The sequence below is a fragment of the Hakea prostrata genome, chromosome 6, assembly GCF_041222555.1.
Source record: "Hakea prostrata isolate BN-2017 chromosome 6, UWA_Hpros_2, whole genome shotgun sequence".
In the NCBI taxonomy this organism is placed as follows: Eukaryota; Viridiplantae; Streptophyta; class Magnoliopsida; order Proteales; family Proteaceae; genus Hakea; species Hakea prostrata.
The window spans coordinates 16,347,536-16,364,935 of record NC_142605.1 but is presented as its reverse complement, the minus strand read 5'-3'; the positions used below and the strand labels follow the sequence as shown (position 1 = coordinate 16,364,935).

The following is a 17,400-nucleotide window of genomic DNA, read 5'->3' as shown; positions in this document are numbered from 1 at the left end:
AGATCTAATCTAACTAATCTCAGTAGGGACACTTCATTATGGTCCTTTTATTATCACTCACCCTCAAGTTGAAGCAGACATAACAAAGGCCCCATCTTGAACCAACACGAATAAATATTCAAAGCCATATCAACCGTGAAAAAACTCTAAAAGAACTCCATCCAAGCAGTGGTATCAACTCAAGTACATTAAAACTCAACTCAGTAGATAATATTTATATTGAAAAAAGTTCAATCAACAACACTGTACAAAATTCGATCAAACCATCAAAGATAATCTCGAAACAAAACCTTCGGGAAGCAACAAACAAAAAAGCCCCAGGTTTCGATTAAAACCTGGGAAATTTTGATGAAACCATGCAAAACTAGGAATTTTCCCCCAACTGGGTCGAAACCTAGTTCGACCTAGCTAGACTAACTGGTTCATGAGAAAAAATTCGAGGGAAACTTGGGAAATTTTGGGGAAACCTAGGAAATTTCGTGGAAACTTAAGACTTTTCGAAATTTTTTCTTTCTTTTCATGTTTACTCAAATACCACGACCAAAACCCCCTCCATCAGGACTTCCCTATTCAAATTGTGCATTCCCTCAGACTAATTATCTTAGGCATGTTGACAACTAGATTTATAATGCTGCAGTTGGTGATTACCTCGACAACCATAGGCATAACATGTTATGGGACGTCTATATTCGTTGGTTGGAGAAGAGGATGTTTGAGTCCCAGTATTACTCGGCTCACGGGATGGATCCAAGGCAATCCTCTAGGCACTGAGTTGTACTTTCCTTTTGTTGTCAATTACTTTGTATTTGATGTTTGAACTTAAAAATTATATATTGAATGTTATGTACTTAAGTAATTAAGTTTCAATGTACTTCTCAGACAACTCTACATTGATATTATGTACATTGAATGATATATCTACATTGATTTTTTTAGCAAAATGCATGTGTCAATGTGTTCTTTATACTATAATTAGCTTAAATGTAGAGTTTCATCCAAAAATACTCCTTAAAACCTGTTGAAACGTGCACGAAAAAAGTCCCAAGTTTTTCTCAGGTTTCCACCTAACTTTCCCATTTTCACCTGGTCGAAACTTGAGTTTCCCTCAGATTTTTTCAATGAATTCAACAATGAGAAAAAGGTGGTGATAAACAAGAACAATAACACACAAGCATAGGAGCAACAGCAATATCTCTAGTGGCTACATCATAAGAGACAGGTAGTAATTAGTAATCTTCCAAAAGAAAGAAAAAAGAGCAGCTTCAATATCCACACATAAGTCCTTCAGGAGGAAGGCTATTGGTAAGCATTATTCTGCTCAACCAAAGCTAGAGATAGGGCTTCAAACAAAAGGTCTCAGACAAAAAGACTCCAATTACAGATAAGCAGTATAAGATACTGTGAACCAAATATGTAGTATGGATTACTGCAGACTATATAGTTAGATATTGTTAATTTGTTACTACAACTAAAATAAGTACAAATTGTAGTTGAATAACATTTTCACATAAATAATACTCTTGAGCAGATAATAAATCTTCAATCTAACCCTCACATGTTACATTACATGTGAACAAATAATGACAAGCAATGATTAGCATCTCAAAGGATAAACCTTAAATAAATCCAATAACCAGGAGCACCATTGCAGTATAATCCCAATAAAATAATCTCTTATCCAGGAAAGATCGCAATCAATAATTTCCAATCAGGTATATAATAACTCCAATTTCCCCTTCATAGAAGCAAATAATTTTCATCCACATACCGATCATCAAAATATTATAAATCCCAAGCTGATGTGATAAAGGTCCCATTGTCCCACCAAAGCATGAAATTTACATATATAAAACCAATGGAAATTCTGTAATTAATTCAGGTAAACATCAGGTGATGTCCAGATCAAAATACACAATTATCTTTGACGTGGGCCACAAAAATAGACAATAGCAAGGGTTGATGGCTGACAAAATAGAAGTTGGAACACTCATTAAAGAGAAAGAGGGATAATATGGAAAATCAATAAATGGATCAAGACAAAGAATTTGGGTCTTTCATGATTCTCATGAACAAACAGAAAAGGATGTTTTTATGGGTCAAAAAGGAACTCCAATTTAAGGCAAGGGAAAGACTTGCAGATAAATAGATATTGGGTGACTTAATCTGAAAGTGTAGGGTATTATAGAGAATTAAGATAAAGATGTCACTAAGGTTTAAAAAAGGCAAAGCAGTTGATCCCCCAAAGATAGAATTGTGGCATTCTTCTACCTCTTGATAGTCATGATTCTGAAAGGAGAAACAAGGAGTTGCACTCCACAACCTCACCATGAACCAAAAGAAACCAGTGAGTCAGTGACCAACCATCTCTAGTAACCAGTACTTGGTAGCTACATTACAGAAACTACAAAAATGAAAAAACAATGGTAAAATAAGATTTACATCCTCTTGTAATTCAATTTCCTGTAATTCCCTGTAATACACTGCTAGGATTGTGACACCTGGCATTTTATTATCCAATTGTCACAATTAGAGCCTAATTAAAAACAACCACTAGTGCATCCCTAAATTTTCTCCCAAATTGTTCTTTTTTCTTACTACATGTATTCCCTCGTAAAAATTTCTCCTAAATTAGTGTTGCTTTTGACCGTTGGACAATAAAATGCTAGGTGTCACTATCCAAGCAGTGTATCGCAGGGAATTGCAGGGAATTGAATTACAGAGGATGTAAATCTGTGAAATATGAACAGAATTTGTTGTTCATTTCTTAGAATGGCATGGACAGTTCTTTCTCTTCTAGGAAAATAATAAAGGAAATATGGAAATCTAGAGATCAGTCTAACTACTCTAAGAAGCGCATTTATCCTTCGCCCCGGGAAAAAGGGATGACCTCTGAATTGGGACTGAGCAATCGAAATGATGGATTTCTGAGTAGATTCAATCTCCACGGGATCGAAAAGAAAGCATTGGATGGATGCCCAGGCCCCCAGCCCAAGCACAAGCCGAAACCTTGTTTCTACGCTCATCAGGGATCAAGCTTGTCGAGAAAGTTTTCATTGTCCCTAGATCTTAATCTTTGGACTTGGTAGGGACAAACCCCTTTGAGGTAGAGTGACAAGAAGAAATTTCTGAATACCTAGATCAAGTCTAAGACTCCAAGATAGGGGCATCCCCTTATCGTGGTTCACTTCTAACAGGGCTTTAGGTCCTAACGGCAAGTATTATACCCATCCCAGGGGTATGAATACAGAACAGAAATTCCAGCAAATAAAATGAACCAGGTAGGTAAAGGACCAAGGCTAAGATGATCCCATAGTCTGGTTGAAAGTATAGCAAAGATAGGAGATCAGTACCCTACAGTATGGTAATGATCCAAGGTTAGATTGATGGCTACCTTAAGTGGAACAGAAATAAATGCAACAGATTCAGCAAAAAACCAAAACTAATAAACCAATGTGGTCGCTTAGTTGGCATTTGGCAATGACCAACACCTCACAAGTATCAAAAAAAAGAAAGAGAGAGAGACTGAACTAACCGTCCACTGGCAGATCAAATAGGATCATAGGGCTCACCAAATGGATTTAGACCTCCAAAGATCACAACAAGATGAGGGCTAGATTAACTGACCAGATGATAGGAACTGTAATTAGTAGGAACTCAATGCCTACGGAAGAATCCAGCAGGGGATGTGGCTGACACTGAGATTAATACTAGGCTATTAACAGCAGTAAAACTCTCCGAAATTCTGTAGGTAGCTTATGGTCAGAGGTGGAGATAACACCAATGTTTTGAAAGTACGGTGTAGGACAGAATAGGCAACTTACAAACTTGAGAAGATCTAACCATTGAAAGAGGCTGATGGAAGGTCTCAAAAAAGATTACACTATCAAAATAATGATCAACTCTAATGCATGGTTGTCAAAGCATCCGCCTAAGCCCATTTTTGGGTCAAGGCGACCTGGTGTCGCCTTGTCCCCTTGGTTTTCGTTCCCCCAATTGCCTCATCTTGTCACCTTGACAACCATGCTCTAATGGCCACCATATCAGTTAATAAGACCTGAATTTATGCTGCAGTTACAGTATAACTCCACAAAAAGGTTCCGCAGATCAGGGCTGAAGCCACAGAAGCTTCACTTGTTGCTGACTTTATGAGATCAATACTTCAACCTAAGAAGTACAGGCAAGATGAAGGTATTGAATGCTTCACAGTATAATTTACAGCAGCGGCAAAAGAGAATATAGGGGACATGAGAAAGGCCTATCACCTATGGCCCTGTTCAGCCTTTCACCATGTTGCATTGCTTCTCTTGCATATTCTATCCGCTATTTCCCCTTTTACCCGATAAAGTTGATATTAATCATAAAAAATTGTAACTCTTCATTCACAAAATTTTGGGGCTTGATTTACAAGGCTATAATCTACTTCAAGAAGAAAGTACAAGACAGAAACTACCAAATAAAAGAAACACACATGTAGTAATGGATCCTTCAACAGCACCGCAACAAATACAAACCAAATAAATTGAAGCTAGCAAAAGGCTACACCCAAGCATGGGCTTATTAAATGACTATCAGAGGGCTTTAACAGACGAGCTTAAGTCTGGCCCATTAGGTGGATAAAGCTCAACCAAGGTCCGACCTGAGCTGCTTGCTAGTCAGGCATACTGGAGAATCCTTTATTCTTCTTTATTTGAAATACATCCTCTCTTCAAATCTCCAACTTGTTATATCAGTGAAACTTTAAGGGTAACGAACCTTTCTGCTCCTCAGCCATTTTGAGTTAAAAGATGTGAATGCACCATTCTAATAGAAATAAGGATGCACTCAGAGGTGCAAAGTGGGAGAGATCCAGATTCTTTTTTTCTTTTTCATATTGAATAGAAATGTTATTTTTATCATCCTAGCATCAAGCTATTTTTCCACACGAAATATAAATTGAACTTAAAGGAGATGTCAACATTGAATTTCCTAGAGTTGGAAACTCTAAAAAAGCTTTGCTTTCCTCATTTTATATTCTCACATTCTTTCCTGATTTTGGAAGAACTTTCAATCCATCAACCAAATGGAAAATCCAGAGACAACAGAATGTTGTGATGGTTCATTTGGTAAAGAGTCCTCTTTTGAACATCCAAAAATGCATGACCTGTTTAGCAGTCTTAGGCTTAATAAAAGCAAGATCTATTCGACATTCTCTTTTAAGGCGCCATTTAGTCGATGCAAAGTACACCAAGGGAGAGTAAAACAATAGAAGTAATATGATTGGCTACAATATTCCATAGATTTTGGACATAAAACAGTGGGCCCCACCTTAAAATGTTTTTTTCTTAAAAATATATGCCTAATTAAAGCTTAAGGGAAAATTAAAATAGGGTGGATGAAGTGGAGAGATGCGTCCGGGGTCTTGTGTGATCGGCGTATTCCATTAAAGCTTAAAGGAAAATTTTATAGGACCGTTGTTCGACCAGCTATGATGTATGGTGCAGAGTGTTGGGCTGTTAAAAAGAATCATATAGATAAACTCAATGTGGCAGAAATGAAAATGCTAAGATGGATGAGTGGCAAAATTAGGATGGATAAGATAAGGAATGATCATATTAGAGTTGGTTTGGGAGTTGCTCCCATAAGTGATAAGCTTCGAGAAAGTCGTTTGAGGTGGCACGGCCATGTTCAACGGAGACCTATAAATGCCCATGTACAGAGAAGTGATATAATCCAGATTGAAGGAACTAGAAGAGCTAGGGGTAGATCTAAGATACCATTAAGAGAAGTGGTGAGAAAGGATATGCATAGCTTAGGCCTAGTATCTAGCATGGCCTTGAACAAAACTGATTGGAAGGCAAGAATCCATGTAGCCGACCCCATTTAGTTGGGACAAGGCTTATTGTTGTTGTTGTTGTTGTTGTTGTATCAAATTAAGCATACTCGTTTGTTGGATATATTATGTTCTCACCTTTACTTCTACCCATTTTATGTCAAAACAAATGAAGCCAAATTGGAAAACTTTAGGGTACACATGCAAAAGTAAATCGGTGTTTACATAGACTCCTATATTTTCTCTTGCGTCAAGCTTCAAAGAACAGTAAATGATCAACATGTAAGTTGATGTAGGAAGATCAGATATAAACTATGCCTATTTCTCTATGACAGAAATTACTTTCTTACTCGATCCACTTCCTGGTTTGGGTGCATTGTACTAGGTTGTTTCAGATCATTAAGGCTGGAGTGAAAAGAAACTACTTTAGTTAGCACAAATGCTAGATATATCTGAACATCAAATCTCCACAAAAATTCATCCTACAATGTCTAATCTTTAGAAGCTTCAAGTACAGTCCTTGTCATTTAAGCAGGTTCCTATTTTCCTATTTTCAAATCCCTTCCGTTCCTTTCTAGTTGAATCAGCTAATAATGGCAGAAGGGATAATCCCCAGAATTCAAGGGTGGATTTGCTGCTATGGAATCAAATGCTTAGTAGTTGACACTGGGGCTGCAACACGGTACCCTGACTGATCCCTGAATACCATATCTGACTGACCCTGACCTCATCCCTGAATACTGTATCTGACCTGACCCTAACCCAAGCCCGACCCTGACCCGAGTCCCGACCTTGACCACAAAACAACATAACAATCCATAATTCCGTATTGTGAAGTACACTTTGAACGGGGAAAAAATCCGTATTGTTGCCCTACATTTACTAAAAGAGAATCTTGAAACCTGATTCTTTTTTTCCCTCTCTCTCTCTCTCTTTGGTAATAGATCCTGAACTTGATTCAGGGCAAGTAAATCCCACCCTGAGCCGCCCTCAAGGCCAGAATTTTGTCAGAATATCAAAAGTTTGGAATGAACAAAATCAAATTATGGCACTTCCTTCCAGTGTAACAGATACTTCACGCCCAATACTCCACTCATGTTGTTGACATTACGTATATGACCAATCAATTCAAAAAACATCCGAACTCAACGAAGATAAAATAGTATCCGTCCCTTGAATTAGACCAAATGCGAGCAGCAGTGATGCTAAATTCCAAGTCGAAAAAGTTCAATTCTCAAAATTTAAACGTAAATTTAATGCGAATTCATGACTGACTTAAACCATTTTGGCAAAACGCACTTGCAGAACTTCGCAAAGCTAAAGAAACATTGTACTGGTATCTATGCTGAAACGATTAACACTGAGACAAGAAGGAGATAGAAGTTTCATACCCAAAAGAGAGGAAAGCTTTTGGATAGCTTGAGAAGAAGGAGGAGAAGTTCCTGAAGAGGTCAGCGCCTTCTTGCAGAAATCGTAAATAGCCTGAACAGAAGAAGACTTCGTCATACTTCGTGCTCTGTGTTGTAACGCTCAACTCTTCCTCTGCACAACCGTTCCTCCTTTCCTTTCAAGGCTTCTTGTCTTTGTTCACCGAGACTATGCAAATACCAAACATCCCCAAACTAGAAAGGAAAGGAGGGAAAATATTGAAAATGGTCCATCTTGCTGCCTCTAGAGCTGCTTCGAAGAGATTACAGATCCTTGCAGAGATACAACGACGAAAGTTATCTGAATTAATGCATGTATAGCACGTGTGAGATAGCTGGACCGCGTTCTCGTCGAGTCCGGATCCTCTACTTGACGGTCCCAGAAGGAGAGGATCCTATACTTGGACATGGTCCCCAACACTCAGTATGTCCAAGGACGAGAAGATTGCGTTCAAGTGGAGGACATATACCCCCAACACTCATAAGCCTCATTCAAGTGGAGGGTTTATCTCATAAGTTGTTCTCGGTGGCTCTCCTCCTAAATGTATAGTGATAGAATGTGCCTTTATTATAATTTACTTTGAAATACATTATATTTCATTTTCATCTACACTGGGAGCCAATACGAGCCACCAATGCTCTATCTGAGACTTGTCTATACTAGCTAGGGTTTACCTCATAAGTTGTTCTCGGTGGCTCTCCTCCTAAATATATAGTGAAAGAATGTGCCTTTATTATAATTTATTTTGAAATATATTACATTTCATTTTCATCTACACTCGGAGCCAATACGAGCCACCGATGCTCTGAGACTTGTCTATACTAGCTAGGGTACCAATTTTGGATTGATCAAACGGAATCAACTAGAATTGACTAGATAAAACTCAACCGGGATCAAATCGATTGATTAATAGGGATTCTCCATCCCAAGATTGCATCAATGAAACCTTTTCCAAAAGTGGATGAAAAGCCCAAAATATTCACAATAGGGGATGAAGCAAATTCTTTCTTTTTCTCCATATTTTGAAATTGAACCTATAGTCCAAGACATTTGTATGCTTAATTACTCTTTTGACTCATATGAATTTTTCTATATTTCTAGAAATGTCAATACTATGGCCAACTCTTTGACAAAGGTGGTATTGTCATTGGAGCTTCTGATAATGTGGCATTCTATCAATATTTGGAACAATCAATTGTATAATATCGATGTCATTGCTTGTAAGAGCACTTTGATTCAATAAAATCCATATCTACCAATAACATATATGTGTAAAACAGTTACGAAAATCTAATATTGTTATAAAATAAAGAGAAAATATAAAATACAAAAAAGAAAGACAAGATGAGTTCAATTAGAACTGGTCCATTCAGTTGAGTGCATTACATATTTATAGTAGAAGGAACATCTACTCTGATATGGAAATATCAGAGTCTACAAAGAAATACAATATATGATTCTTACACACAATAAGATATTTTTGATATGGAAAGATAGATTGCCACCTAAGATAGAAAGTGCATAGAATGGAAATATTGACTATCAACATTGTATGTTGAGATCACTGTAATCTTCAATTAAGATGGGAATGTGAATCATCAAGATTGTATGCTGAGGTGGTTGAGATCTTTAATTGGAAGTATTGTCTATTAGGGGGTGATGGATATCCACAATTAATATTATTTATAACACTCCCCTTTGGATGTCCATCAATAGATAATATACCTCGTTAAAACCTTACTAAGAAAAAACCCTGTGGGAAAAAATCTTAGTGAAGGAAAAAGAGTATACATATCTAAATAATACATATTGGTAGCTGCCTCATTAAAAAAACATTACCAGGAAAACCCAGAGGGACAAAACCTTGATAAAGAGAAAAAGAGTGCAACACATATTTTATTCCTCTTGATGATAACATCATTGAGTATATTTGAATACGTATATTCCAATATCATGTACCAGCTTCTCAAACTTTGAAGTAAGCAATGCCTCAGTAAATAAGTCTGTCAAATTATCAATTGCACGAATTCGATGAACATCGATTTTACCATTTTGTTGAAGATCATGAGTGAAGAAGAATTTCGGTGAAATATGTATCGTTCTATCTCATTTGATGTATCATCCCTTCAATTGAGCTATGCATGCAGCATAATCTTCATATAATATTGTTCAAATCTCTTCTTCTAGTAGAAGACTGCATGATTCCTGAATGTGTTGTATCATTGATCTAAACCAAATATAAAATAGCTAACATTCACTTGTAAATAAATAGCCTGTTTGAGATCTAGTTGTATATAGATTAGATAAAAATCTTGCATCTGCATAACAATTAAGTTGATGTCCACATTCATAAAATAATATCATGTCAATAATTTCTTGTATACTGAAATATATATTTTATAACATTTCAGTGTCTTCGTATTGGAGAAGAGATAAATATTGCTAATACACTAATAGAAAATGCTACATCCGATTGTGTATTATTAGCAAGATACATTAACGCCTCCATTGCACTTAGATATGGTACTTCAAGATTAGTAAGTTCTTCATATTTTCATGGGGTTGAAATGAATCTTTTATTTATGTTAAACGATCTAACAACCATTGGGATACTCAATGGATATATTTTATCCATGTAAAAATCGCTTCAAAACCTTATCTATAGAAGTTAATTGATGAACGAATATTTTATTCGTCAAATGATCAATACTTTGTCTCTCCAAGATCTTTCATTTCAAATTATTTCTTCAAATAATATACTGTTTTTGGAAGCTCTTCAGGAGTTCCAATGATATTTAAATCATCATCATATACACTTACTAAATTTAGATCCATATTCTTTAATAAAGGCACAGTAATAAATTGGATCATTTTTATAATTTTCATTTAGTAAATATCCACTAAGGAAATTATACCATATATGCCTTGATAATCTTTGAAGCCTTATTGGCTTATTGAACAAACTTCCCAGGAATTTTTATGTGATTCAGGTATTTTGAATCCTTCAGGGATTTTTATATAAATTTCACACTTGAGTGAGCCATATAAATAGGCTGTAATAATATCCAATAGACGCATGTCAACATTTTCATATACTGCCAAATTAATAAGATATATGAAGATGATTGCGTCCACCACAAAAGAACATGTTCCCATGTAATCAATACTAGGCCTCTACAAAAATTCTTGTGTCATAATTCATGCTTTATATATCACAATTTCATTCTTTTTCTCATTTCATTTTTCGCACGAAAACTTATTTGTACCACCACTGACTTTATACCTTTAGATATTGAACTACAGGTCCAAAAACTTTAATTTTTCAAGTGAATTCAATACTACTTGAATTGCGTCTTTTAATTGGCCAATCATTTCTTCATTTACATTCATCAACAAATTTGTGTTCAAGATCCTCGTTTTGTTGCATTATTTCAATAATAACATAATATGCAAAAATGTTGTCGACAACTTTATATTTTCGGTTCCATCTTTTTCCTACAATGACACAACTAATAGAGATCTTTTCATTATTTTCAAGTACCTGAACCTCTTCTAGGGTTTTATAGAAAGTTATGTTTTCAGGATCTTCATAATCAATTGTCTTCATATTATGACCATCTTGATCATTTGTTCATTTCTTTTTTTAGGATTTTATCCTTGGAACCGATTAATCTTCCACGTTTTAAAAGTAGTTTAATTTCATTTGCACTGATAGATTGTCCTGCTGGGACATCAATTCTAATTAGAGCATTTACAGTTGGAATATGAGATTTAATAACTCTTAGCAGGTCAGCAAATCTAGCAAGTTGATTCATAATATTTTTTACATTATCCTTTGAACTTCAAGTTCACAGTGCTCAGTGTGAGGATCTAATGAGATAATGATAATGCATACAATCAATCTCTTTTTCCAATTGTTTATTCTCTCCCCCTCATGTTGGAAAAACTAATTCATTAAATAAATCTCATATCATTGGCAATATATTGAATTATATAAGGAGATTCATATCCAACATATATTCTTAACTTTATTTGGGAACTCATCTTTGTGCGTTGTGGTGGAGCAATTAGAACATAAGCCGCATATCCAAAAAAATTTAAGATGATAAATATTTTGCTTCTGACCATAAGCCAATTGTAATAGGGAGAATTTATGACAACCTTTTGGCCTAATGCGTACAAATGATGCTTTGTTTTCATAAACAATGGTTTAGCTATTAATTGGAGACATTTAATAAATAATTTTACCAAACCATTTTGGATATAAACATGAGCAGGAGGTTATTCAACTGTGATCTCAGTTGTTATACAATAATCATAAAGCCTAAGATGTAAATTCATTAGCATTATCAAGACAAACTGTCTTTATCTTATAATTCATAAATTATGCTCTTAATTTTTCATTATTTGAGCAAACAATCTCGCAAACACCAAATTGTGAGTTCATAATTAATGAACATACATGTGACCACTTTATAGATGCATCTATTAAAATCATATATTATTTGAATGGTCCACATGATGGTTGAATGGGCTCATATATTTCACCCTCCATACGTTTTAAAAACATAGAATATTCAATCTCAATTTTAGCTGGTAAATATCTAATAATAGATTTTCCTTGAGAACAAGCAGCACAAGAAAATTCACTTAATTAAAGAATCTTTTGGTTCTTCAATAGATGACAAATGAATCTTCAATATATATATTTTTTTCCATCATACTTGATTCGGGATGGTTCAATCGATCATGCCAAATAATAAAACTATTGGAATCAATGTTTATTTGATTTACCCAAGCATGTGTTTCAACCATGCGATATTCGTGTAGTACAAATTGGGAGAAAATATCTAATACCTTTGTAGAGATATTCACTTTAACCATTATTTGTAGTCTCAATCTGATAATCATTTTGGCAAATAGCTTAAAAATTTAATAAGTTTCTTTGAGACTTATTACAAATAATGAAGTATTCATAGCCAATTTTATCTCCCAGATAATAATAGATTAGCTCTTCCGGAGCTTCCAATCAATGTTGTATTACCGATTTTTATATGAACATTAGCTTCCATATCATCAAATAAGATAAATATGTATATTTTTCTCTCAGTTTAATATGCATCGCAACATATAAGAGAATATTCACATTCTTCATCAAAATGAAATAAAATATATTAAAAGATATATAGAAAGTCAATAAAAAAATTAGAATGGAAAAATATTAAATTTAAGATAAACTAACATATGAGATGAGATTTGAAGAGAAAAGAATTACAAACTAATATAATGTTAATTTTATTTTATTTGAACTCGACTAACATAAACAAATCTTTTAACTATTATCTTCAAAGAAGTTTGCAGCATCTAGATGTGTAGTATCTGTGAGGTCATCAAAATCATCACTTTAATAGGCAAAAATTGTTCAAGTATCATGATTTTGGAAAATCCAATTTATCTCCACATTATTTTTATTTCTTTAATTAAGGCTTGACAAAGCTTAATTAAATATTGTGGAGTATGACATATACATGTCTAATGGCTTTTATACCACATCGGTAACAAATATTATCTTCACTTCTTGAATTGTTATATTGAGAATCCTTATTATTCTCTTATTTATTTCCATAATAATGTCGGTAATTATTCCGTCTTTTGCCTCATCCTCTTCCACAGTCATGACCATAATTTTAATTTTGCCTTCTTTTAGGCATATCATGAATTGCTGCATTCACTTCAGGGAATGGAACAGAACCAATAAGACGAGCTTCATGACTTTTTATTAATAGTCCATTATTTTACTCAGCCACAAATATGCATGATATCATTCAGAGTATTTCTTGAAACTCTTTTTACAATATTGCTATTGTAACAACAGATTTGAAGCTTGAAAATTTATTGGCAAGTCTTCATCAATAATATTTTCTCTATATAGTTTCAATAGAGAAATAATTTCAAAAACTGCAGAACTATATTTATTTACAGTCTCAAATCTTGCAATTTCATGTGCATTTGGAGAACTGTATTCATTTACAGTTTCAAATCTTGCAACTTCAAAAGCATCTGTAGAACTGTACTAATTTACAGTTTCAAATCTTGCAACTTCATGTGCATTTAATAATATTTGTGGTCAAAAGCTAGCAACCACTATATACAATAAATAAAACTAATTGTTAAGACAACATAACATTTTATTATTTGTTTGATTATTAAATTCAATAAAACGCATACCTTTTTATCACGATGCACTTACAATATGAGATGGACAATGTAAACTCCATTGTTTACAAAAAACGCATGAGGAGATCATCATCATTTTCACTTAGGAATAGAAAATATAATGATCCATACTCTGCTGTCTTTCTTCTCAAAACGCAATACTTTGAGTAGAGTTGTTCACAATTACTTTGAGCGAAATCGTGTTGATAACGTATTATAAAATAAAGAGAAAATATAGAATACAAAGAAGAAAGACAAGATGAGCTCAATTAGAACTGGGTTCAATCAAAACTGGTCCATTTAGTTGAGTGCATTACATATTTATAGTAGAAGGAACATCTACTCTGATATGAAAATATCAGTCTACAAAGAAATACAATATATGATTCTTACACACAACAAGATATTATTGATATAGAAAGATAGATTGCCACCTAAGATAGAAGGTGCATAGAATGGAAATATTGACTACCAACATTGTGTGTTGAGATCACTATAATCTTCAATTAAGATGGGAATGAAAATCACCAAGATTGTATGCTGAAGTGGTTGAGATCTTCAATTGGAAGTATTGTCTATTGGGGGGTGATGGATATCCACAATTAATATTATTTATAACAAATATATGTTAATCCATTACTTTTTATGATTAAGATGGTACAAATAGCCGTCAAATGCTGGCTCAGTTGACGATCACCAACACCTTTTAGTGAAGAGGTCATGGGTTCAATTCTCTCTGATAATATATGTAATAATTGTGAAATCCCCCAGATTTCTACCCCTTTAACCCGTGGTTTTAAGACCGAGAACCTGGGCCTTGATTCGGCGACAATTGTGGATCATTCAATTCGAGCCCGAAGGATTGGAAATTAAACAAATGTTGGTAGATGACCCTTATAATGACTCAAAAACTCTCCTAGAGTTTAAGTGAAGAGAGAAGATTAGTCTCGATAGTGTAAAAAGGGTAATTTTGGAATATCTGTAGATCAGTGAAGGAGAATCCGATTGACGCAAATAAGATATCAAATCGAAGATCGTCGAAAGACCTTTCCAACGAGCCAAAGATCATCAAAATCAGAGTTCGTTTGGGGGTCCAACCATGAGCCAGAAGTTTGAGCCGTTTAGGTGAACCAACCCCCACCCTATTTTCTATTTAGGGGCAAAATTGGAAATTCGGATTTTTAAACCCTATTTATGTTTTATCTCATCCGTAAACGCATTTTTGGAGGCTAGAAAGAGGCGGAGGCTTTGGAGAAAAGGATAAACGAAATAGAGGAGCGATTTCCATTCTTCCGAAGGTGTCTGTGATCCGAATCTTCGCAAAATCATTACGAAAGGTTAGTTTTCTTTAATGCTTCTCTTACTCACAATTTTGTGAGTATCTTCTCTCCTTTCCTTTTAAGGAATTTTGAAAGGGAAGGTTGTTAGGTATTGCTTTCCTTTATTGTATTAATGTCCCTTCCTAGTTTGTGGGAGTGATATCTTTTCTCTTCTATTGAGGGATCTGTGAAAGGGAATAATGATAAGTACCCTAGATGCTTATATTTTCTTATATTAATGTTTCCCTTGAGTTTGGGAGTATTTGTTTATCTCCTTGCAAAAGATTTTAGAATTTTGATTCTCTAGGTCACCCACGGGTGATTTATGAGAGTCAAATTTGGGGCTTTTTGAGATGGGTCAAATTTAATAAAATTGAACGTACCCGTAGGATCCTTTTGTTTCCAATTAGATTTTCCCAAAGTTTTGTTTCATTATAAACTTCGAGTTGGTGGCAAATTAGTGACCATTCACTAGTGAGGTTGAGAACTACCCTTTTTAACCTAGTTTTCAGATTTGGGTTTTTGTGGGAAGATTTTAAGACATCATTTGAAACCCAAATTGGCTCTAATTTGTGATAATTATTTCTTTTGCATAAATAGGTTAATATATCTTTAGTCACTAATTTGTGAGAAGGAATTATTGATCATTGGAGGAAGAACAAAGTAAAAGGTGAGGAATATACTTAACTTTATATTACATGTGTAATGATATTAGTTACTTTTCATTATTGATATCTTGTATTGCTTTAGTATTATTTTGTGGTTATTTTATGTCTTTTGTTAAATATGAATTGCTATAATCTATGTTTATTATTACTTCCGGTGTTGCTCCTTGCTTTGAAATCTATTATTGTTGTTATGAAATGGAATGTGATTGTATGAGAGGATAAATATTATTATTTCTTCTACCTTGTATTTTCTACTAGGGTTGTGGGTTCACCCATTGCCCTAGTGATATTATATGATTGTTTATATTGTGGTTGGGAATGGGGAATGCTCTTTTGGCATTTCTGCCATAGGATACCAAAGGAGGCGGTATGGGACGCATTCCTATGGTGCCCTTGGCTCTTTCCCGATTACTAATTTACATATTTAGGGCATGTCTAGAAGTGTTTGGTTAGGTGACCTCATGAGTACTACTACCCTTCGGCGGGGGTATTGAAGCCGGTTAACCCGTGATGTTAGTGGTGGGTCCCGTATGTCAGCGGCCCACTATCATCATAGAGAGGTAGGGTTGCATATAATAGATAAGGGCTCATGGACGCTCAAGACCGGTGAAATGACCCGTGAGAGGACATGGAGATCATCCTGTCCATTATATGTGGATGACCACTGGGTTAATGAATGGGGTCCAACAGATGCCTCCATTGAGGATTCCATTCATAGGTGGGAAGGTATTGAACCAACGAGCACTAGGCGTGAGGGGAAATATCCGGACCATATGTAGTACGAGACCATATGACTTTGCATTGGGCCTAAGATTATCCTTGACACGCGCGGATCTTATACCAATGGTGATGTGAGAGAGTGGTGACCTAATCCCCAACCATGGCTTGACAAGACTTACACAACAACCGCGGAGAACCCAACGGACGGCTGAGTGCCGTGAGGGAAGAGTGATGAGACCGCCCAAAGAAGACTGGTGTATGACTTAATGCATGTCTACCATAGAGACTTCATGATAGAGTTAGGAGCATAATCATTCACATATCATATCATTGTCATTAATTACATTATTGATATTCATGTTATATGTGTGGTGTGGAATCTTGAGAATGAATGTGTGATATGATGTTGAGTTGACCTCACCGAGTTCGTTGAACTCATTCCTTTTATATGTCTTTTCTATTAGATTATCTGCAGGTTATGAGGACTTCTTCCAAATGGATGATGCGTACCAATATGTCTTCTTGAAGGAGTGATCGAAGAAGAAGTGGACGCACATGGAGCTTCATGCCAGTATCAAGACTGTTCTTTTGGATTGGATTCCATTAGAGAACAAGTTTAGTTTATTTTTCCGCTGCGAATAAAACTACTCTCTTTTCTTTTCAAAACTCTGATGTTGTACCTTTTATTTTGAAGTAATGGATGACTGTAACCATTATTTCGGTTTGATAACTAGTATGATAAACTGATTTATTCTTGTCCATTGAATTATGCTATATCATGTTTTGTATGGATTTGTCCGAACCAGATCTGCGGGTATCACCCCCACGGGTAATCGGGATGACCGGATCCGGCTGGGTGGGGTGTGACAATAATCCCCCCCCCCCCAATATACATAACATCCCTTGTACTTCTTTTGGACGCCAAAAAAACAATTGTACTCGAAAAAAGATGGCTCCATTGTATGTAACTTTATCATTCTTTATGATTAAGATAATTTACCAAATTTAATGAATCAAATTCTCTTTTTACATCTATATGATTCAAGAGAGACCATCTCGAGTTTTCTCAAGAGTTTTTTTCCTTCTTGTCTCTTATTTATCTTTTTACTTAAAACAATTTTTTCCCAAAAGCAAAATAAGACAAGGTTGAGTCTTTTGGTGGTTATCTTTGTTGAGAATGTGCATTCTTTGCTAAAATTATTTATTAATCTTCCCATGTAAGAACAATGACCTAACACAA

At 35.0% G+C, this 17,400-nt stretch overlaps 1 protein-coding gene across 1 annotated transcript in view; it reads right to left on the bottom strand.

The window, feature by feature from the left end:
• LOC149012367 (2-aminoethanethiol dioxygenase, putative (DUF1637)) overlaps positions 1–7,603 on the bottom strand; it is a 38,104-nt gene extending 30,501 nt beyond the window's left edge. Inside the window, exon 1 of the mRNA XM_089158393.1 lies at positions 7,201–7,603. Within this exon, the coding sequence (XP_089014519.1) occupies positions 7,201–7,315 (115 nt within the window). The 5' untranslated portion in view covers positions 7,316–7,603. The remainder of the gene's footprint in view (positions 1–7,200) is intronic.
• Between the last annotated feature and the right edge of the window lie 9,797 nt (positions 7,604–17,400).